Source organism: Phascolarctos cinereus, unplaced genomic scaffold (assembly GCF_003287225.1).
Source record: "Phascolarctos cinereus isolate Bilbo 61053 unplaced genomic scaffold, phaCin_HiC Scaffold_7;HRSCAF=346, whole genome shotgun sequence".
Taxonomy (NCBI): Eukaryota; Metazoa; Chordata; class Mammalia; order Diprotodontia; family Phascolarctidae; genus Phascolarctos; species Phascolarctos cinereus.
In genome coordinates, this window is record NW_027556180.1 from 59,767,590 (window position 1) to 59,790,909 (window position 23,320).

Here is a 23,320-nt window from a genome sequence, read left to right on the forward strand (position 1 = left end):
TTAATATTCAATAATTGTGGGAGATCTCTGTAAATAGGATAAAAGCTTTTAGAAAAAAAATTTGCGTAGAAGAAAATGTAAGTGGTTTGTGAAGGACTTGGTAAGAGAAAACTAGAAAACGAAAATTAAATATTAGATGGTGAACTAAATGGTATTCTTTTGTAAGCTGTGGACAGCTATTATGTCATATGAATTTATAACCCCATGCTAACACACAGCAGTTCTGAAAGCCAAGAACCCCAAAATGAGCCTTAAGTACACAACATGGGAGATGTCTCCAAATAAAAATTTAAGCTTAATTCAGTTGGGGTGTGGACCTCAAGAAGATACCTAAGATCTGGGACCTGTGGAAAGAGAAATTCCATGTGGAAGAGGCAAAGTCCTCAGGATACTTGTTTCTGTTGCTCATCAGAGAGGGACACTGTTTAAAGGGGAGAGGATATGACGGGACCTCATGGTAGAATCTTTTCTGGGATGTGGTCACTGGGGAAAGAACTTGCCTTATGGCAATTTACCATTTTAACTAATCATTAACACAAACCTTATTAAAGTATTGTAATCCTCCCTCTAAATTTCAGAACCCTGGGGAAAAGTCTCAAGAGCTCACCATAACTATTGTTCTGACCCTGTCTTCTGACCCTATCTGACCCTAACAGCCAACCTAGGCTTTTCACATAACAGACACTAAGTACATGCTTGCTATTTGCTATATATCTTAGATGTCTACAAAAGCCCAAATTTAATTTCTCAGTAAAGAGGCCTGATCCTACTAGCCGTAAGAATTTTATATCAGCATACCTCAGAGCTTTCGTTTCTTTGATTGCCTAGGTTCATGACTGCTGGAAGGTTGTTTTGAGGCCAAAACTCTGCAAGAAAGGAATGTGAAATTCCTTTTTATTTTAATGACCACACCCACCTCCCACCCCGGAAGAAAGGTAATGTGAATTCAGTGGCTCCAAAGTAGTTCTTTGTTTCAAGTATGCCCCTTGATGTATGAAAAGACCACATACAACATCACATACTGTGACATACCTTGAGAAAATCTATACTTATCTTCTTCCTTCTTTCCTCTCTCCTCTGAAAAAAAAAACACAGGCCATGGAAATTCCATGCAATATGGACATACAAATTTACTATCAATCATACAATATCAAGGCTAGTTATTTTAAACTATTGCTTTTATTATAATTACACAGGATCACAAATCAGTAAGCACAAAAGGATTGCAAAATATTTTCAATGCACTAAGGAAATCAAAACATTTTTCCCCCAAACAACATATTGTTACTTCAGAAGTATCAAAGTACATTTATAGTTACATATCACTTAAAAAATCAAGTACAAAAATGAAAAGAAATGATATCTGTGTGTAGACTGTGTATGTAGAAATAGTTAAGAAATACATGAGTACAGAAATCTGCTACCTACTCTTCCTTTGCACATATTTTCAGGCACAGACCTGACACTTCTAATGACTCATGAAGAAAGCAATAGAACATTCAGTTATTAAGATATTCGTAAACATGTTACATTAGAACGAAATGGAATTAAAATGGTTTCTTCTCTTTTAAAAACCCTGTCTTTTAAAAATGTAGTGCCATTATCCACTAAAAAACATACTATCTTATATCATTTGCTTAGTAGCTATTCTTTTAAATTTTTCAAAAAGAGTGATAAAGTAAACATACAGTGGCTAAATACGTAAACACATTTTTTTAGTGCAAGAATAACAAGACCTGTGATTTGACTGTGCTTTCTTGTCATCACAGTGCACTTTACACAAATTGCTACACTAGAAAGGTTAACTCCAAGAGTTCCAAACAAAAGAAGTGCATACTAAACATTTTATAAATATATACAGTATATATACTGTATGTGGGTGCATACATGTGTCAATGCAGATACATTAGGGATGAGGAAACCCAATTCAATAGGGAGGTCATCAAACACCTCAAAAGACTGTTCAAATATCTTTTTGTTGGAGCCAACCCCAACTATATTCCTCTAAGCATGTTCATTCCTAAATTTGAAGTTTAAAGGGAAATTCTATCAGTTGTTTCTTTATCCCTTCAATATACCTATTTGCCAAGAAGACGTTGATCCAAACACCAAACTGTTTTCAATTCAGTCCAATCCTCAAGTCACTGAGTTCAAGAGCAGTTCCTCACATTGCAAAACCTGTCAGCCCATTATTGATTTACATAATTCCATTGGCATACTGTATGTGTGCCTGAAGATGCTTACATATAAACAGACATTGTGTGTTTGTAAATGAACTTTAATGCATTCCAGTCATTTGTTTTGATTATCTACTTGATCTGGAAAGCATTAAATAGAAGGTATATATATACAAATATCAAACATCATTTGTTTAAACAATCCTCTTTTGTTTGTAATATCACAATTTCAACTTGGGAATGTTAGCGATTATCTCATTAATTGCCCCAGTTCTGCAAATACCAACTTGCCCTCTCATCCAATGCAATTCAATTAAATCTGATGCAGCAAATAATTATCCAGTGCATCCTTTGTGCAAGGCATTGTACTGGGCATGATAGGGCATATGAAGATGGGGAAGACAGTCTTCCACTTAGAATGGACAGGTCAAAAATGACTATGTCATTGGTTGAATGTATTTCCATTGACTGTAAGTAGACAGGATGAGTTGGTCAAAGCATTCTGTTGCCTGACTAGCTTAAATATGTATTTGTAAGAATGAATTGGTCTTTGTATTATAAGCTATTGGCATTTTCTGCATTTCATATGCAAATATATAAAGAAGGACATGAATTAAGCACTCTGATGGCATGCACTGATGGCATTCTATCTGAGGCCACTGAATACCTCCCCCTTCCTCTTATTAGCATATGGATGATGCTAAGCTTATCTGTATACACATATTGACTTCTGACTCAACTAGACACACTTGCCAGACAACTGCTTCAACTATTTTCACTCAAGATTATTGAAGTAAATTAAAACTCTCCATCTAATTTAGGCATATAGACACAGCCTAAGCTAAACATTAATAGCATGCTACTGAACAATATGGGATCCTTGAAGGAATCTTCCACTTACTACCTGAGTATAGCTGAGTCTAGACAGAGAACTGATTTTAAAAAGGTATAATTTAGCCATGTCACCATTTATTAAGTCCAGAAAGATTTCTGGGATGCTTAGGATGCACAGGACCCTGTTTGATTAAGTTCATCTCCTAAGTAAAATAGTTATTTGACTGAGCACAATGATATCTATTGTTATCCACTTAAAAATTTTAGTGGTGGGTTATATGTCAGTTTTGCAAATGCAGATCTTAACTAGTGCCAGAGATCACTGATTATTTCATACTTGTTTCAGTTATATCTACATGGGAATAGATGGAGGCCTACAGTTATATGACAACAAAGAAACTCTATGCCAGGAAATACACTGATATATTTTGTTTTCTTTTGTTTTGTTTTACGTAAAGTTGATAAGATTCTCATGTTGAATCTGGGTTCCTTTTTTTTCCATTTTCTCATTTTCCCTTCAGAAACTTTATTTTATTTCTATTGAGGCAATCTGTATGCAGAAAATCCATCTCTCTGACTACCACTGAGGTCATTTCTTGACCTTGGAGCTGAACCAGTCAACCATAGCAAAGCAACCTGATGACCATGTCATGCCTGATTTGGCCAGGAAGATAACCAATAGCTAATAACTAATCAATCCAACTGTTTGGAAATGTTGGTGTTTTACTAATCAGATAATCCAATCAGATCCACAACTTGTCTTCTTTCTGGTTCTCAAGAGGTTGTCTTCCCAATTTAACTTGTCCAGGTAAAGAAATAATGAGAGAAGAGGGAAATATTTTTTTGTAGTAAGCAAACCAGTTAATGAAGGCTTTTCTTATGCAAATTCATTCCTATTCCAAAGTAAGATTAATGAGGGTAGGGTTCTTTTTTTTTTACTTTGGCACCCACCACAGTGCTTTGCATATTGCATATATTGATTGCTTAATAAATGTTCATTGGATTTGATTAGATATATGCAATCAACAATTTCATAGACATATACTGAAAGTATCATCAGGATTTAAATCACAGTGATGTCACTTTTCTATACTGCCCAATTGTATCATATTTGGATTGGGCTTGGGAGAAATTACATGGAAATATGTGTCCTAACCTAAGAAACTGGAAAAGTTATGCAGGATAATCAGATGTTGGTGGATACAACACTATATCCATCAAATTGAGTTACCCATCTGTTAAGTTGTATATTTAATATCAGGTCTCCTTCTTAGTTAAAAGAGGTTAGACAAGAAGTGACAAGCACATTAATATCCTCTTTAAAAGCCATTTCCTCAATGTAAATTTCAAGGTTATGGCAAGGTTACTACATTGGCCCTAAATATACCCTTAAAGGAGAACTACATCTCTTGAGCTTGACTTGGTTGAATCTCTCTGGTAGATTTAATTAAATAGATAGCAAAGATTTACTTAAATAAACAGAAAATAACTAAGATTATAAACATTTTCTTTAAATCAAATACAAGTTTTCATTTTTATAAGCCAGTAGTGGTTGGATTTGAAACAACATACAGCTGGTGAATTTTAGGGACAGGAATTATTTTGAAGTGATAAAGACCTTTTCATAACTTCCTATAATTTTGGTTCTATTTTATTCTCCCACCCCCATTATTGAAAATCCTCTTACTCTTAATTTGCTTTGCAAATATTTCCTGCATATTCACTCACACATGTATATACAAACACTTACCTTTTTCCTTATCTTCTACAGAATTCTGAGTTTGGACATCAAAATATACATTATCTATAAATTATTAAAATTATCTTTAAAATATCTCAAAGGCTTGAAAGGAACTACACTGATAAAGCATTAATTAAAGTTTAGCAATATAGATTACAAAAAACTATGAAATTCTGTTATATTTGGTTTTATTGACAAGCACTGTAGCATTGCTGTCAATATCTTTAGAAAGGAAAGCCAATATGACAATGATGTCATAAAATGCTTTTTTTCAAAGAATACTAAAGTGATTGTTAAAGTAGAATGTTCATGCTGTCAAATTTAAGAAGCATAGTCATTTAAATATACAAAATATATGTGATTATTTACTTTTCATTTATCCGTGGCAATATTCATATTTTTGCTAATTTGTTTTTGGAAGATATATAGCTCTTAACACAAATCTCACTGTCATATACAATTGGACCCATCCCTATCCCCATCCCATTTTTTTTAAACAAATAGAAACAATAAAATAAAAGTCACAATTCTTTGGTTGTGGTCATGGTATCATAATTTGTTACAAAGGGAAATTCTGCATGGACAACTTTGACCTAAACATCTTAAAATTATTGATGATTCTGGAGAAATGTGATTTTTATCTTAACTGTACCTAATCTGAGAAACAGTTGAGTATATACGCACACATACACATACACAAAAAAAGTAATGTAAACAAATCTTGAATGACTTTCATAATTTCATTTTTTTCCATCAGCCAAAAATAAAATAAAAATACAAATCCTCCTACCCTTCATTCTTCTATTTGTCAGGAATTGTGGCTACACTGCCATGGTTTTAAAAAAAACTTCTAGAAAACAGTATTATTCTTCAGATTCTGATATCCCTTTTCATAGTCACAGTGAACCCTGGTCTCCACTAATAAAATCAACAATGCAAGGAAGTGTATCCCTACAGACATTTCTAAAGTCAAGTTATTCTACTAGGTTAGCCAAGTATATCTGAATAACTATCTCTGGAGAGTTGACTAACCATTATTTAATATAAACAAGAGGATATATAAGATAAGCTCCTTAAAAACTAATGTAGCAAAAGAGATTGGTTTTAATGTGATGTGGACATCCAAATTAGGTGCTACATTTGCATTAATTTCCTGTCAAGTTTTAATAAAAATTAAAAGTAACAGATGTGCCTAATGAATATGGTGATATTCAACTTCTACCATCCCAGCACCAGATTTATTCATATATTATACTGCTGAACAATGATTTATACTCACATGCTTTTGTACAGAAGACAAATTTAGGTGGGTAAGGAAAAGAAAACAAATTGGGGATTACATAGATAATGGAAAATAAATTGTTTAATACATTATCTAGTAAAACTCTTGATACCTCTGTAAATTATATATGTATATATGTGTACTATTTCAGGTGTTTTCTTTCAATAGACTAGCAAAATATTTACATTTTAATTTTTTTGGATTAAAAAAAATCCTTAATAAACACACATATTTTAATTGTTGGTAAAGTTAATTTGCCTTGGACTTATTTTAAGTAAGCACAACTTAACATGGATTTCCAAGGGCAATGTTGCCATTTTATCACAAGTAAAGAAGATGTATGTCAACCAACACCCTCTTAAACAGGTTTGGTGAACATCCCCCTCCCCATACAAGTGAAATAATAGTCTTGTGGAGCTTGCAGCCTCTCATACTTTGTCATATTGCAGTATCCCAAAATACTGTTTGTTGTTTAGAATATGGTGGAGGACTGTACTTCTTTGTCCCTGTATTCTTCTTCCAGCTTGGTAGAATTGGCATGCTGTCTTGTTTGCAAAGTCCCTTTTCTGTTTTTTGTCTTGCCTTGATCTCTTTGCACAAACAGCGTTTTTTCTCAATCATCTCCATCATTGTATGGTCTCCATGCAACCACTGCATGCATGCCACCTACCAAAAGAGAAAGAGTGATTACAGCATAGACAAGACCTGACTATAGAGCAGAATTTTTCCTTTTGTCATAAATTTGGTTTAGAATGCCATCCATGTCAAAGATTCCTTTTTCTACTGCAAAGATAAAAATAAATTGGTGAATATTATACAGGGACCTAAAACATAACAATTACTCAGTAACAACACTTTATTCTTCCAGTTAACAAAGACTGTAATGTTATGTGACTTGACCTTTTACCTGAATCACTTAGGTCTAATCAAGGAAACAAATTACTTTCCAAAGTATTCATCTGTCTGTTTTATACTCTATAATCCTATATTTTTAAACTTCCTTAATCTATCCAAATGCAATAGTTGGTTTTGTTCTTCTTTTCAGGGTAATCTTATTGCTTAGTAATATGTTTTAATGAGCATTGTCTGAATTCTGCTGAAATAGTTTGAAAAGCTAAAGGCTTCATTTACAAATTGCATGTTACAGAACTGCATGATTCCTGTTACTATTTAATGAGTCATGTTACTTTGATCTCAATAATGGCCAATTATTTTAATCTTGCATCCAGAATGGCTGCCAAAATATTATATCAATTTAGGATTTTGAAGTTCAAAGTAATCTTTAGCAAAAAGGGTATTTTAATCTCATGTTTTATGCCTTCAGTGAATGACCAAATTAGAATTACTGGTCACTGGACTTTCAGAAGCCAACAAGAATCCTTGAGCTGCTTTCAGATTCAGTAATGACACCATTGTATTTGATGCACTGAAACATAAATTGCATTTCCAGGAAGGGGGAAAAAAAACACCAACACCCAGTCCTATACATATGCAAATATCTGAGAATAGAAAGATTTTTACCAACTGGAGGAATGAGAGAAGGCTTAATGGAGATGGAAGAATATGGAGTTGAGTGTTGCATTTGGACTCAGGTTGAAATGGGTTCAAATCTCATCTTTCCCACTCACCAGCTTTCTGATCTTAGATATCACTTTACTTCTTTTACTACTTCATGACCTCATCTATAAAAGGAGAGGGTCAAGGTAGAGGGCCTCCAAATCCCTTCCAAATCATGAAGTCAAGATTTAAATTCAATAGGTCAATTTGGGGAAGGAAGAAAGATACAAAGGCATGAAAACAGAGGGCATATTTGGGGAGTAGAGAGGATTCCCAGTTTGCTAGAAAAGGGAGCAATATGAAATCAGCCTGGATTGGTACGGTGGTGCCATATTGTTGAAAGTCATGCATTGCAGGCTAAGGAAACTGAATTTTACTCAGAAAAAGGTAACTGCTGAACATTTTTGAGTAGAAGAATGACACGATGCTATTATATACATAGATATGCATGTGTGTATACACATGTTTGTGTATATATGTATGTGTATGTGTTCATATATATACAAAAACACACATTATATATGTGTGTGTATATATATACATATATATATGTATATATATACACACACACACACACACACACATTTACATAGCAACTATGTTAGTCTGGCAGTTGTGCTGAAGTTGGAGTGGAGGCAGAGAGAGAGTAAAGATCTGACTATACAGAAGCCAATTTCTGACTTATGGAAATGGAAGGCACCTGATCCAATAACAAAATATTATTCCAATATCTCATTGTGGTTTTGGGATTATCCTGGGTCACAAAGACTATAAGTAGAAAACAAATTGGAAAGATTTTGAGTATAGCTCCAGGGCTCAACTATGTAGCTATCATGTCAGGACCAGCACAGCTAAGTCCAAAGAGACCTATCACCAGAAGAATTGCCACAGCTGATCTATTTGCTCATAGAAATTAACAAAAATCAGCACTGGTTCATGGAAGAGCTATTATTTTTATTGGTTGAGGATGCACTTGACCCACACAATGATAACACATATCTTTTGAGGTTTGAAGGCTGCAGCTTGGAGAGAACATAGGCTAATCCTTTCATCTTCTACATTTAGAAAAGGATTTTTCTATATGCTTGTTACCCATACCAAACATCATTCACAGAGGAGGGAAACTGAAAGCAGGTTCAATAGTTCATTTCAAATAGACAGGTTTGGCTAGTTGTGACTTTGATTTTAGTTTTTGTCACCATTTACTCCTTTAATTCTTAAGAGTTATGGAGAAACATTAGTGCTATGACAGACAAGCAGTTGGGTGACATAGTGGATACAACAATAGACCTCAAAGTCAAGAAGACCCAAGTTTGAAACCTGCTTTCAACTGCTTATTAGTTATGTGACCACAGGAAAATAACATAATATATCTCGGTCTTAATTTCTTCATCTGTAAATATAGCACCATCTTACAGCATTTTAAGGATCAAAGGATTTGACATATAAAGTGCTTTGCAAACCTTAGGGTACTATATAAATAGAAGTGTTTTCTTTTTTCTTACTAGGATCTGAGGAACAGTCTAACTATATTTAGGATGGATTATAACCAGTTTGGGCATAAAGTGATGTATTTTTCCAGCCATAACAATGAACACATTTCATTTATCAAGAGCTAATATGTTTTGTTGCTTGAATGGCAAAATCATAGATCTTCAAAATATAGAAGAAAATTCTTTTTTTTTTTTTTGGTGAGGCAATGGGGATTAAGTGACTTGCCCAGGGTCAGACAGCTAGTAAGTGTCAAGTGTCTGAGGCTGGATTTGAACTCAGGTCTTCTTGACTCCAAGGCCATAGCTCTATCTACTGCACCCCCTAGTTTCCCCGAAAATTCTTATTTCTATAAAGGAATCCCTTTTACCCTAACTAAACAGGGTATTTTTTAATTTATTTTTGATGTCTTTTATTTTACCTACCATTGAATCCTTTAAGTATTCTTTTTTAATTTTAAAAAAAGTTTTCAAAATGAGAGCAATGCTAATGCAGTTCACAACATATAGGCAGTTCTTAATAAATGCTTGTTGACTCTTCATTAAATGGTAGCTTTCAATAATGTCACATTCTGGCTATGAACAGCAGGAGACTGCCAAGGCTTCAGTTTTATCAATGTATATGTTTCTAGTGATGATTATTAATGAACAAGGACCTCTGACTTGGAAAGCTATTTTTAATATTAAAAAAATGTTAATTCAAAGAAAGGTTAGCCTTATTTTGCCAAACATTACAAGGCAGGATTGAGAAAAGTGGAAGTTATGTAGAGGCAATTTTAGGCTCAATAGAATGGGGAAAAAATCCTAACAATTATAGCTGTCTTTGAATTAGAACGGGGTGGAGGGATTATTAAATCCCCATTACTAGAGGTATTTAGGTAGAGTTTGGGTGTTCACTGAACAGGAAGATTTTAAATGGTTGTTGTTCATTTATTTATTTTTTCTATTCAGGTTTACTTTGTATTAGATTACTTTGTAAAGCTGTTCCAAATCTTGAAATGACCCAAATAAGCATTATGAGTAAAGCCCTCAAATGAATCCCAGAATTCAGAGACTGAGCATCAGGAAATGAGGGTTCAAATCATATTTCTGCTAATTATTGAAACTCAAAAAAATGACACTTTCAGGTGTACAAATCTCAACTTTAGTGGGTATATTGCAGAATGCTAAGAATGCTGTAATATGACTTACTAAGAATATCATAGCATAAATATGCAGCATTATTGAGAAGGTACAACAGAGTACACACATTCAAGGTCATATGTAGTTCTATTTTTACTTTAATCTTTATATTTTAACTGTTTCTCCCACATGTTATGTGAACCAACAATACCACAGATGGAGAAAACTGGTGAACAAAAAAGTAGAATAACTTGAATATAGAATAGGCACTCCATGACATAGGGATCATTTCATTTTTGTCTTTGAATATATACCACCTAGAACAATGCCTGGCATATAATAGATCCTTAATCAATGATTACTAGTTGATTGATTATTGAGAGAAGGCAATGTAATGGAAAGAACTCTTTACTGAGTTCAAAAACTGGGCTCAGTATTCACTTCTATCATTAACTATCTATGTCACTACAGAAAAATTATCTAACTTCAGTTGTCTTGAGTTTCCTTCTTTGTGAAAAAAGAATAATACTTCTAAAGTATCAGAAAATTATTCTATATAAATTGCAGTTATTATTATTATTATTATTATTATTATAACAATGCCAGAATTCTCATGCTGTAGGAATTATTATGACTTCATTAAATATATATCCTGTTTACAATTATTTTTAATGGGTATAATTTAATTTCTGAGGCTACATAGATTCAACTTTCAATTACTTGTTCCCAGGCTGGCTGATTTGTAGGCTACATGAAGCAAATTTTCAATCACAGATTGGCCTCTATGTGTTGACCATTCAGTGCCAAACTATTATCCCTTGCTACTCAACCACATATATGTGTGAATGGTACCATCTGCAATGCCATCTTGTATCTATGTGGTCTATTCCACTGGCTGAGAAAGAACCCAGGGATCTCATAATAATATCCTTGTTTTCTTCCTCATCTTTCAAAATGCCTTTTCAGAATTAGCCAAGCATGGCAGCAGGCTTTGTAGGCAACAAGGAGGAACAGAGATGAGAGCTAATGGGATAAAGTACTTGATGAAGATGGGTGACATTTTGAGTAGTCACCAGAGATCATGTAGAATTAGAAACACTTGTATCTTCTCTCTTCTTATACTTTGGAAGGGATAGGATAATCCTCCAGGATTTATTGGGATTAGATTAATCAGTAGCTACTGCCAATCAATAAGTTTATGAGCTAGATGAAGCTAATTCCCTAGATGCTATGCTGTGTGTCACTTAATGAAAAAAGTTTACCATATTTTTCATGTTCTACCACTCAATTTTTACTCCTGGGCATTATGGTGAAATAGTGATCTTAGTTCCTAAAAGCTATGGTCAGTGGGAATGAAATCTGGAAGGTTCTATCAAACTAGAAAGTACAGGCCTGGAGACAAACTTCGCATAAACTATTTGAGGCCTAGTCAAGCTAAGTGCAGGGAAGCTCACCACCAGAAGACCAGGCATGAAGGGATGAATGCTCTTGTAGTTTTTGTGGTTTCAGCAGCTTATGGAGGAGGTTCTTGAAGGCCTTATGGAATGGTTTTCTGTCTTAGCAGAGTAGTGCCCACACAGAGAATCCTAGATTTTCTGAAATACTAAACACCATTCCCTATGTTAAAATATCCATCCTGTCAGTTTCTTGACCATATTGATTAATATAAAATTGATTGAGGGGGAAAGAGTGGGGTCACAGAGATTGTATCATTTCCTCTCCCTTACTTCTCTCCCTACCTTTACCCTTCCCTCATGGAGGATATACTTTGGAAGAATATGTTTCAAGAAGAATATCATAGAACTCTCCAAAGGTCAATTCCTTAACTAAAAGATATTTGCCTAAAGAAACTCCTGGGGCTAAAAGTAGTTGAGCTTTCTTTATTTTTACTGGCTTTTACCTTTTTAAGGACTGATGAAGTTACAAATAAAAATTTAGTTGAGATGACAGTGCAAATCAAAGAAAATAGACCTGCACTAGTCTTTCCAAAACATTATCCATGTGAATATGAATATATATATATGCCTGAAAATAATACATGATCCCAGATTTCTTGTTACCTCTAAAATTGTTAATTCACATTTTATAATGCTTTAAGATTAGCAAATACAACCTTCTGAGGTAATTAGTGCATAAATTACTATTCCTATTTCATAACTAGGAAGCTTAAGCACTGAAGGGCTAATGGCTTTACCAGGGCCACAAAGCTATTGAGTTCAGAAATGATACAACTCAGAACTAGAAGGGTACTTACAGTGCATTTAATCAAGGTCTCTCCTTTTGTAGATTAGAAAATTGATCCCTGAGAGAGGTAACTTCATTACTTTTCCAAGGTCATACATCTACTGAGTGAGAGAGCTTTTCTTTGAATCCAGTTCCTGACTCCAAATGCAGAGCTCTTTCTATTATACAGTGCTGTGACATCTATTTCAATACTCTTAACTTGGAAATATATTGAAAGACAATAGGACATATTTTATGTAACAATGCACTGCTAAGCACATCTCATTATGACACAATATATTTCAGCACCAAGGACAACCCACATTCAAAGTGCTTACTTGTCAGACATAGTGCTAATTTTTTCTTTAACATTAGAATACATTTTCATGAATAGAAAATGGGTTGACAAGCACTGTAGTGTAGTTGTTATGGGTCCAACCTTGGAGTTAGGACTATCTGGGTTCAAGTCTTGCCTGTGACACCCTGAGTGACCATAGAAAAATCCTGTAAGTATATAAGGCAACTCACATCATCTCTTTGTTGCAAATAAGTTGATGTTCTATACTGATACAGAAAATTTTCACACTGGGAGTTCTATAATATCAATATAGGCACAGATGTGGGCTAAAAAAACACAATAAAAGAGGAAAATGAAACAAATTGGAAAAAATCTTTACATGACATGCCTATGGTTATCAGAAAAAAAATAAGTCAAAGAAAATGAGATGATAAAGTGGAGTTAAACTAAAAATATGAACTTTAATCATTATGTACATAGCGTTCTTGAACTATAGTAGACATATCAATGTCACTGTCTAGTGCTTCTTTATAAATTTTCAATTTAACCTATAGTAACACCTCAGAAATTGAGTACTATATCCCTGGGTTGTCTGGATTCTTTCTATCTTCTTCACAATTATCATAAATGATTTCCTTTCAAAATCATATGTTGACCAGATCATGCAACAGAATTTCCCCCTCTGTTTTTGTTCCAAAATTCAGTCTTTCAAAAGTTATTCTAGATTTTTGTTGTTTAGACTTCTAAAAGACTTGACTATGAAATCATAAGCTATTGACTTAAAGACAGGGTTGATGGCTTCTATCCTTGGTGGGTTTCCTTCTTCTCCTATTGAATGAACAGAGTAGAATGTTATAAAATAGAATTCATGAAGCAAGGATCCCCAGTATATAGAAAAATATATCTCTAAGATTATGGTACGTCTGGGTGTGTAATTGATTTTTCTATTTAATCTGTATGAAATTTTAAAAATTACAATTAAATAAAATATAGCCAAATATTTTGCTATAAGTTTTATGTGTAAATAAAACCACATATGAATTGTGATCAGTACAACAGACGCTTTTTAACAGATAAAAGCATAGTGCCTATGCTATTTGGAATAAAAAGTGAAAGTAGAAAACCTGGGGTTACTACTCACTTACCTTCACCTTAAGTGGATCCAACTACATTGCTTCTTCTCTCCATTGCCCCCTAAATATGGTTGCTATCGGGAATTCAAGTGACTAGCCATTTTTCTAAAATTATTTGACTTGTATAGTAGGAAGGATATTGGGTTTGCAGTCAAAGGTTAGAGGATTAATAGTGCTTTTGCCACTTGCTAAAAGTTGCGAGGTTGGGCAATTTCCTTTATCTCTTAAAGCCTTAGTTTCCTCACCTATAAAATGAAGATATTGAATGAAATGATCTCCAAAGTTCCTTGTAGCTCTAATTCTATCATTCAATGATCCCGTGATCTATTGACACTAGCTAACATGAGAAATGGCACAGCTAGGTGGCACAGTGAACAGAGCACTAGACCTAGAGTTAAGACCTGAGTTCAAATCCAGTCTCAGACATTTGCTAGCTGTGTGACGTTGGGTAAGTCACTTAAAAGCTGTTTACTTCAATTTTCTCATCTGCAAAATGAGCTAAAGAAAGAAATGTCAAACTATTCTATTATCTTTGCAAAGAAAACTCCAAATGGGGTCGTGAGGAGTTGAGCACAACAGAACAATGACGTAGTGCTTTTTCATAAATTTTCAATTTAATCTATAATAACTCCTCAGAAATTGAGTACCATATCCTTGGGTTGTCTGGATAAGCATAAAAAATAATTGGATGCTGTCAATATTATGTGTGTATACACACACACTCACATATACACATACATGTATACATACATATATACATACTTACACACATTTATATACAATAAAAATAAATGTATAGATTTATTAACAAGTTCTTTCAACATTGTTCAATTCAGGTAAAGTCTAGTAATCTGGTAATCACAAAATTTTAATTTTAATCCAAATTAACTAAGAAAAGAATTATTTCGGTAAGTTATTTCTACAGTTCCCCCACCTGTTATTGTATGAAAAAAATGTTGGGGGAATTATGTATAGAAAATGCTAATTTGAACTTTTCCTATAGAAGATATAAAGACATACTCCTTTACTAGTTTTATAATTCATAGGAACAAAACAGAGAGAGAAACTTACAAGTTCATTTACTCCATTTTCTTCACTTTTTGGGGGGGCTAGGCAATGGGGTTAAGTGACTTGCCCAGGGTCACACAGCTAGTAAGTGTTGTGTGTCTGAGGCCATATTTGAACTCAGGTCCTCCTGAATCCAGGGCCAGTGCTCTATCCACTGAACCCTCTAGTTGCCCCCCCTTCACTTAATAGTTAAGGAAAGTGAGGCCTGTTTGGGGAAGTGGCTTTTCCAAAGTCACCTAGGTACCAAGGGACAGAGGAGAGATTCAAACTCAAGCCCTTTAAATCCAACATTCTTTTTTCTGTACAGTGTTTTTTCCTAATTATTACCTGGTTGTCAATGAAGCCTAGTTGTCATTACTCATGTTTAATGTAAAAAGAAAAGCAGATACTGATATAAGAAAATGTTCCCATCAGCTTTAAAATTGCTTCCACATCAATATTATAGATTTGTATCATACCTAATTTCCATATGTCATCTCTATTACAATTTATATTAGTGCTTCATTTTCTCTTTATCCCGATTCAAATAAAAAAATTAAGGATACAACGGATGGAGTAGTGTTTTACTCACTAATAATCTGTTGACATTAAAATAGATAAAGAAGTAGATATCTCTGTATATGGACATATTTACTAATAAGAAGTTATTTTCATTGTATAACCCAAACATAATTCTGTAATAATCATACATGAACCATCAAAATTATTTTTTTCTCTCCAAAGGCTAAAATACGTTTCTCTATCTTTGATGGCGTAATTGTTCATCTTAGAAAACATTTGTAGGTGGCCCATGGACATGCTGTTTAGTCATAGTCTGAGATGATACAAAGCAAATTAGAAATCAGCTAACAGCTCATTTGTAATCTCTGAATATATAATTAGATAATGGGAATTTAACAGTTGTTGTATCAACATAGAATTTTACTCTGATATTTACAGTACTTCGGGTAAAATTAATCTTTGGACTTGATTACAAAATGTCTAGGAAAACACAAAGGAAGGATTTCCATTATACACACACATACACATATATACATCTATACACATAACATATATACATATATACATCTATATCCATATACATCTATACATCTATACAATACACATATATACATATACATACACATATAGACATACCCACACATATGCATGTGTGTATGCATGTATGTGTGTGTGATTTGGCATAGACAATTCACACATATCTCAACCAGTACTTTTGGTGTGAAGAGGTAAGAGAAGAAGAAAGATTCTGTTGATAATGATGATATATGATAAGCCAAAACATACAATGTTCAATCAGGAAATTTTTAAAGTGATTATGTTAAAAATAACTCTGAAATAATAGTTTCAAAAATTGAATATATATAAATGATTAAGTATAATTCTGAAATTATATTCCCAAATTATATTTTAAAATATAATTATAATCTAGGTTAATATGATTACCTCATTAATTACTCCACGAGTTCTCTAGTATTCAATTTTCATTTATTTTATACGTTCTACATAGAGTGCTGAATATTAAGTCAGGAGGACATTAGTTCAAACAATGTTTCAAACACTTCCTAGCTGCATGACTCCTAACATCACTTAACCTCTATAAACCTCAGTTTCCTCATCTCTAAGATAAAGATAATATTAACACCTACCTTCCAGGATTATTGAGAGGAACAAATTAGAAGACACATGTAAAGTGCTTGGTAAACTTAAAGTGTTATATAATGATAAGGCATTATTATTATGTTTAGAATAATACTTGAGATGTCTAGCATTAAGTTGATATGACATACTGCTTAATGTATACTTAAGTAAATGCAATGATGATAAAAAATGTGTACTTTATGTGAATGCTGTCATTATACATACCTTGTTTGTGTTGTTGTTCAGTCATTTTAGTCATGTCCAACTCTTCGTGACCCCATTTGGGGTTCTTGGAATGGTTTGCCATCTCCTTCTTTAGTTTGTTTTTTTCAGATGAGGAAACTGAGACAAACAGGGTGAAGTGACTTGCCCAGGCTCATGCAGCTAGCATCTGAGGCCAGAGCTGGGCTCAGGAAGATGAGTATTCCTGACCACAGGCCTGGCACTCTATCCACTGTGCCACCTAGTTGTCCTGTTATTGCTAGGAGTCCTGTAATATTTTTCCATTCAAGATTAATTTTTGACATATAGGTTTCAGGGGGTGACCTACAACTCTCATGATTCCATTGAAATAACTTATTTTACCTGTCCCAAAGTAGTTTCTCCTGCCATTCTTGTCTTCATTGATAAATTAATTTCCTTATCAGAGTGGGGCATGATGAAAATTTTGCAAATTAAATTTAAATCTTTCCCCAATACAATATTCACAAACTTCTTTTATAGTTAAAAACCAATATTTTAGTATTACATTAATTTGCTATCCTATCTGACATTCAGGTCTAGTTTCTTGAAATCACTATTATTTTTCAAAGGGTCCCAGATTGTGATTGGTACTTTCATTCCTGCAAAATCTGCTATAAATTTGTCTTCAACATCATGTTATGTAGGGTTCACTTGTGACATATAGGGATATTTTTAATAAGCCAACTATAAGCATTAAACCAGAAATGGACATTAAAAAGTGGCAATTTTGTAGCCATTGGAATGATATTCACGGGAATATCATGAAATGATCAACTAATCATTCACTTGGGCTCATATTATAAGACTATCTAGTATATTCTGGAAAAAAAATTAAAACCTGAATAATAGAGATGATATAATCTTAAATTCAAGGGAAGTCTCTTCTCTTGTCTGTGCCTCAGTTTCCCCATTTATCAAAACAAGGCTTTTGGAGTGAATGATGTCTAACATCATTGTGAACTTCATCTTTCTGGTTCTGTTTTCTGCTGATAGAGTATTTTTCATTGTCACTTTTAGAAACAATTAACTGAGACCAAATTTCTCTGGTGTAAATATGACCCTCTCCTTTGTTGGTTAGGTATAGCTGTGTTATAATAGAGATCCAGTGTGGTGTAGTGGGTAGAATGTTAATCTTGTAGTTAGAAGGATGAGGGTTCATGGTTTTCCTGACTCATACTAGCTATGTGACTTTGAGGAAGATACAACCTCTCAGTACTGAGGGTAACTCTAAGACCCTAAGTTTCAGATGAGTAGTTGATCTGCTTGGGTAAAGGGAGTTTCTATACTGAGTGATGAAATCTGTCTGAGCCAAAAATTGTAGTTAGAGTGAAAAGGAATATATTCTGAAAGAAAGCACTTTTTATGCATTTTAAAGACTTTCTAAATCACAGTTCAAAATGAAGAGGTCTATATAGTATCTGTTAGATGTTGGCATTTACCAAATGAACAACCTTAAAAGCCATCTGATTTCTAATATTCTCCCAGTAGTTGTTGTCTATTTTATAAAGACTAAACCCTAAATACAATGCATACACATGTAAAATATATTTTATTTTCATAATTCAATAAGACAACTAAATCCAAAACAATTTACCAAAATGGGGTGTTAGCATGCAGAATCCTTGGAAACAAAAACAAAAGAAAATTACACATACCATCTATGTGATTGGTCACATGTTGTCCAGTGAGAGGCAATGATTGAGCAAATGCAGAGATTACATTGATACAAAAACATGCTGTATAGACACAGACATATGCTAGAGTTCACATACATGTATACAGAGATTACATGCAGAAAGACTCATAAACTGTGCAATATACTGTATAAGGCCATTTAGACTCAAGGGTTTTGATTAGGTCTTGGTCCTTGAGTATACAGCTGTTGAAATTCTTGTTGTGACTCATTTTCAGGTACCTAAAATCCTTGTTTCTAGTCTACATTGGGGCTCTGAAAAGTTTAGGAACCCCATGTTTACAGAGAAATCATATACCACACACAACCTTCAGTTACTTTGACCTAAGATAATTTTTCATGGGAAAGTTGAAACATGTAATGAACAAAAATGGGCTGTTGGACCAAGCTTGGGGCTTGGCACTATGGAAAACTAACACATTCTACCTTTATACAAGGCTTGTCTTTTTCCCCATTTGAAGAATATCAAACATTTTTTCCAGAGTAGAATAAAAATAACTGCAGGGGGAAATAAATAAATCACATCCGCAACCTCAGATAATGAAGGCACAACATATTTGGTACCATCATACAAATTAAAACTAACAAAGATGCTTATATTGGGTGCAATGTATGTTGTTAATGTGACAAAGCTAGTTGTTTGTATTAAAAAATTCTGAGTAGTTTTCAGAGTTAATTTACAGGTTTTTAAATGAGCAAGTAATTTATTTTATAAAGAGGCCTTAAAGAGACATTCCCTGAAGGAGTGAGGAGTGTTACAAGATAAAATTCAATTACAGCAAACATTGATGTTTAGGCTAAACATATTATTTTAATAGCTTGTATTAGCATTAATTAAATCCCAAATTCCATTTGTTTATAAAATATTTGTTTTTAATAGGGTCTAAAAGGCCTGACCCTGGACAAACTGGGGAAACTAATATTCCCATATGCTTCTCTCCTTGTGGTCAGAAAATGATCAAAGAGATATAAAATATCTTCATATACTAGCTCAAGAAAAGCATAAGAATTGCTTTCATTTCTTACAAGTTTAATAAGGTTTGAGGTAAAGAATGTGAGTTCTTTTTCCTCCTTATTTTACATCTATTTAAAATGCCCGTAAGAACAGTGACTCAATCAGAGGTAGCATTGGCCCCAACAGCTAAAGAACATTGCCTTCAATCCAACAACTGTACTTTGAGGGATGCTGTTTTAACTCACTTCTTTTATGAGTTACTTGGAATCATACCAGGATAAGATTATCTCCTCAAAACAGACCAGGAAGTTTTCGTTATGTCAGAACGTAGCCTATGTCATCAAGGGGGAGAAAAATGGTGAATAAGCAGTTTCTTTCTGAGCAGCTGTACATAATTTTTAGAACAAAGTTGCTTCCTAGTCACCTCTGGGTTTTTCCTGTTTGAGCCTTCCCCCCTCATAGCTTACTTACTTCTCTTTGCTTCTACTTTCTCTTTCAAACAACATGGCCAACCCATGCAGAGAGCACAAAGCTGATGGGCTGGTCACATTGTTCAAATGCCAAACATATGTTTGCCTAAAAGACTATTTTATGGGGAACTCACACAAAACAAGCACACACATGGAGGTCAGAAGTGATACAAGGACACTCTCAATGTCTCTCTAAAGAAATTTGGAATCTATTGTAAGACATGGGAGACACTGGCAGAGGACCACGCAGCATGGAATGCCCTCATCAATAATGGCATTGTGACCTATGAGCAAAGCAGAACTGCAGTAGCTCAAAAGAAATGTGAAATGCACAAATTTAGATAGATTTCCACTGCAAATGTTCATACAGACTATTTGTGCCTGACCTGTAGTAAAGCCTTCCAAGCTCCTATTGGTCTGATCAGTCAAGTCTGACACTGTACCCTGACCCCAGTAGTGATGTCAGTTTAGTCCTTTTTGAGAAGGAAAGACCATATTTTTTTCCCCCTTTACTCAATACATTGCTAATTTGCTGTTTTCCTAGGCAGCTGTTTGGTGAAGTTGATGGTGTTAAACTTGGAGTGAAAAAAGCCTGAGTTTATTACCTGCCTCAGATCCTAACTGAATGACCCTGGGCAAGCAGTTTCACTTCTAACAGAATGTTTCTTCATTTGCAAAATGGGTCCAATAGTAGCACCTACCTCTTTGGGTTATTGTGAGAACCAAATGATGTGTAAAGTACTTTGCAAACCTTAAGGTGCTATGTAAATGTTTACTATTACTATTAATTTCTTCAACCCCTGTCTTACTAAAACCATTTTCTTTTCTAGTTCACCTGCTTGTCTCTCTTTCTCAGCATTGTTATTGTTTATGTGAAATAGAATCTAACAAGCACATATTAAGACTTTACAATGAGCAAGGCACTCATAATTACAGGAATGCAAAGAGAAATTGAAAACAAAAGTAACCACAGGAGCAGCAGCAGCAGCAGCAGCAACAGCAACAGCAACAATCGTCCCTGACCTCAATGAGGTTATGTTCTACTGAAAGATACAATGATAAAAGTCCAGTTTTTAAACCAGTTTCAAATCCAACTCATTGTACTATTGTTCTGCCCATATCTCTCCATCCTTTAAAAGAACAGAGGAGGAGATATTATCAAATGTTGTGCTAAAATCTAGGTAAACATATCTATAGCATTCCCTGATCTACTAGTCTAATAACCTTGTCAAAAGAGAAGATAAGATTAGGCTGGCATGACCTGTTCTTGAAGCCATCCTGTCTCTTTGTGATCACTATTTCCTTTTCTACATGTTTATTAACCATCCCTTTAACAATACATTCTAGAGTTTTGCCAGGAGTTGAAGTAAAGTGTGCTGGCCCATTGTTTGTAAAATCCATCCCCCCCTTTTTTTTTTTTAAAATCAGGACAGCATATATACTTCTCTAATCTTGCCTCCATCATTCTCCATGATCTTTCAAAGACCCCTGACAATGACTAAGCAGTCACACTTATTAATATTTTCAATAGCCTAGGATGTACAAGTTCAACAAGATGGCTTCTGCAATTCATTTGGGCTAGGTGATAGATTCATCAAGGATTCCAACACAACTTTTACTATCTCCTCATTTATCTTGGGAATAAACTCCCTGTCTGCATTTTTTTCTATCCTTCTAGTGCAAATATTATTCTCCATTGAATTTCCTGTGTATCAATAGGTGATCTTATTTTTAAAGTTCCCCTTTTTCTCCTCATCATAACTGTTTGTCTTTATCTTTAGGACTGTATTCTTTAGAACTTCTCATCCCTCCCGGGATGACTTTCACCTATAAAATTTTAGCCCACCTATGCTATCTAAGCTTTCCCTAAATCCTTTGAAAATGATTTTCTTAAAATCTAGAATTTATGTCAAAGTATGCCCATTATCTCTGACTCTCTGTCTATTTATCCCTGTTTTGGACTGTTGTCTTATTTAAATTAGAATAGACATTTACCTCCAAAATTCACATTATTTCTGTGGTTCCTGTTTCTTACTGACAAGTCAATTCCAGAATCTAAGTTTTCCTCTTTTACATCTCTATCTTTTAATGCGAAAGATATGAAGGATGCAAAGACCATTAAAGCAGACAAGATATTTTTAACCTGGTTTTTTTTTTTGACCACATTACTACTTGCCCTTCTAGACCAAAAGTCTAGTCACTTCTCTCATCCTACCATGCTCTTATTACTGATTCTAGTGATACCAAATATATTTTCCCATATCAAAAACTCTAGTTCACCTTGGTTTTTAACCTATGTGTTGTGAATGTCTGTATAAAATCTGATGCCATGGGTTTTGTTGCTGGTTCATTTCTTATATTTCATCTTTTATGAATTTCTGGACACATTTACTGTTATTCTTCCTGAATTGTAAGTCTTCCTTTTTAAATATGGAATGGCATATATGTAAATAGTTCTTCCTTTTCATCTTAAAAATTCTTCAATTAGATTTTCAAGACTCCATGCAAATGTGTCAGGCAACACTCATTATTAAGTGCTTACAACATGTCAAGTTCTATGATAAGAACTAAGAGTACAAAGAAAAAACAAAAACACTGTTCTTGCCTTCAAGAAGCATATTTTATTAGGTGTACTTTAGGGGCTATCATCGATGACATGCTTAAAGACATAGCACAGAAATCCAAATTCCATCTTCAGATTTCATCTTCTTAACCAACTGTTTGCTTACCAATTTTGCCTTTTTCTTCTGAACCCTTTCACAAATATCAGCAGCAGTGATGAAAACAACCACCTGTTCCCCTAAGGGCTTCAGTTTCTTGCCCAACAGTGAGTCGTCTTTAGCAAAACTTTCTAGATTCTTTCTGGCAGCTTAATTTGTGCTCATTATCAATGATCAGAATTGAGGAACAGTCATCGAGTTAGGCAAATCTTAGGAAGTCTTCTGTCACAGCATGCATATATGACCCAGGAAGATAGCAGACCCTTTCTTTCTGTTAGGAGATTGCTGAATTCCTGTCTCATTACCCCCTAAACCCAAATCAGGTATTTGCTCACTACCATTATTTGTCTCTACTTCTTTTGGCCCCAAATGGATGCTCTCTTAACAGATAGCACCTATGGGTCTGTAGCATCATTGTCTGAAGGGTTAAGGGCTATTTCTTCTTTAAAGGACCCAATTGTCTTTTCTTCAGTAAGAACGAAACCCACTCATTTTTATAAATGAGGAAATTGAGATCCAGAGTAGTTAAGTGAGGCAGCTAGCTGGTCCAGTGTGTAGAAGTCAACTTGAAATTAAGATGTCCTGAATTCAAATCCTGCCCCATATAATTACTAACTACATAACCCTGAACAAGGCAGTTAATCTTTCTCAACCTCAATTTCCTCATCTGTAA

At 34.2% G+C, this 23,320-nt stretch overlaps 1 protein-coding gene across 1 annotated transcript in view; it reads right to left on the reverse strand.

Moving 5' to 3' along the window:
* Positions 1-1,160: 1,160 nt before the first annotated feature.
* Positions 1,161-23,320, reverse strand: part of NYAP2 (neuronal tyrosine-phosphorylated phosphoinositide-3-kinase adaptor 2) — a 325,867-nt gene continuing 303,707 nt past the window's right edge. The window contains exon 7 of the mRNA XM_020975494.2: positions 1,161-6,700. Within this exon, the coding sequence (XP_020831153.1) occupies positions 6,473-6,700 (228 nt within the window). The 3' untranslated portion in view covers positions 1,161-6,472. The remainder of the gene's footprint in view (positions 6,701-23,320) is intronic.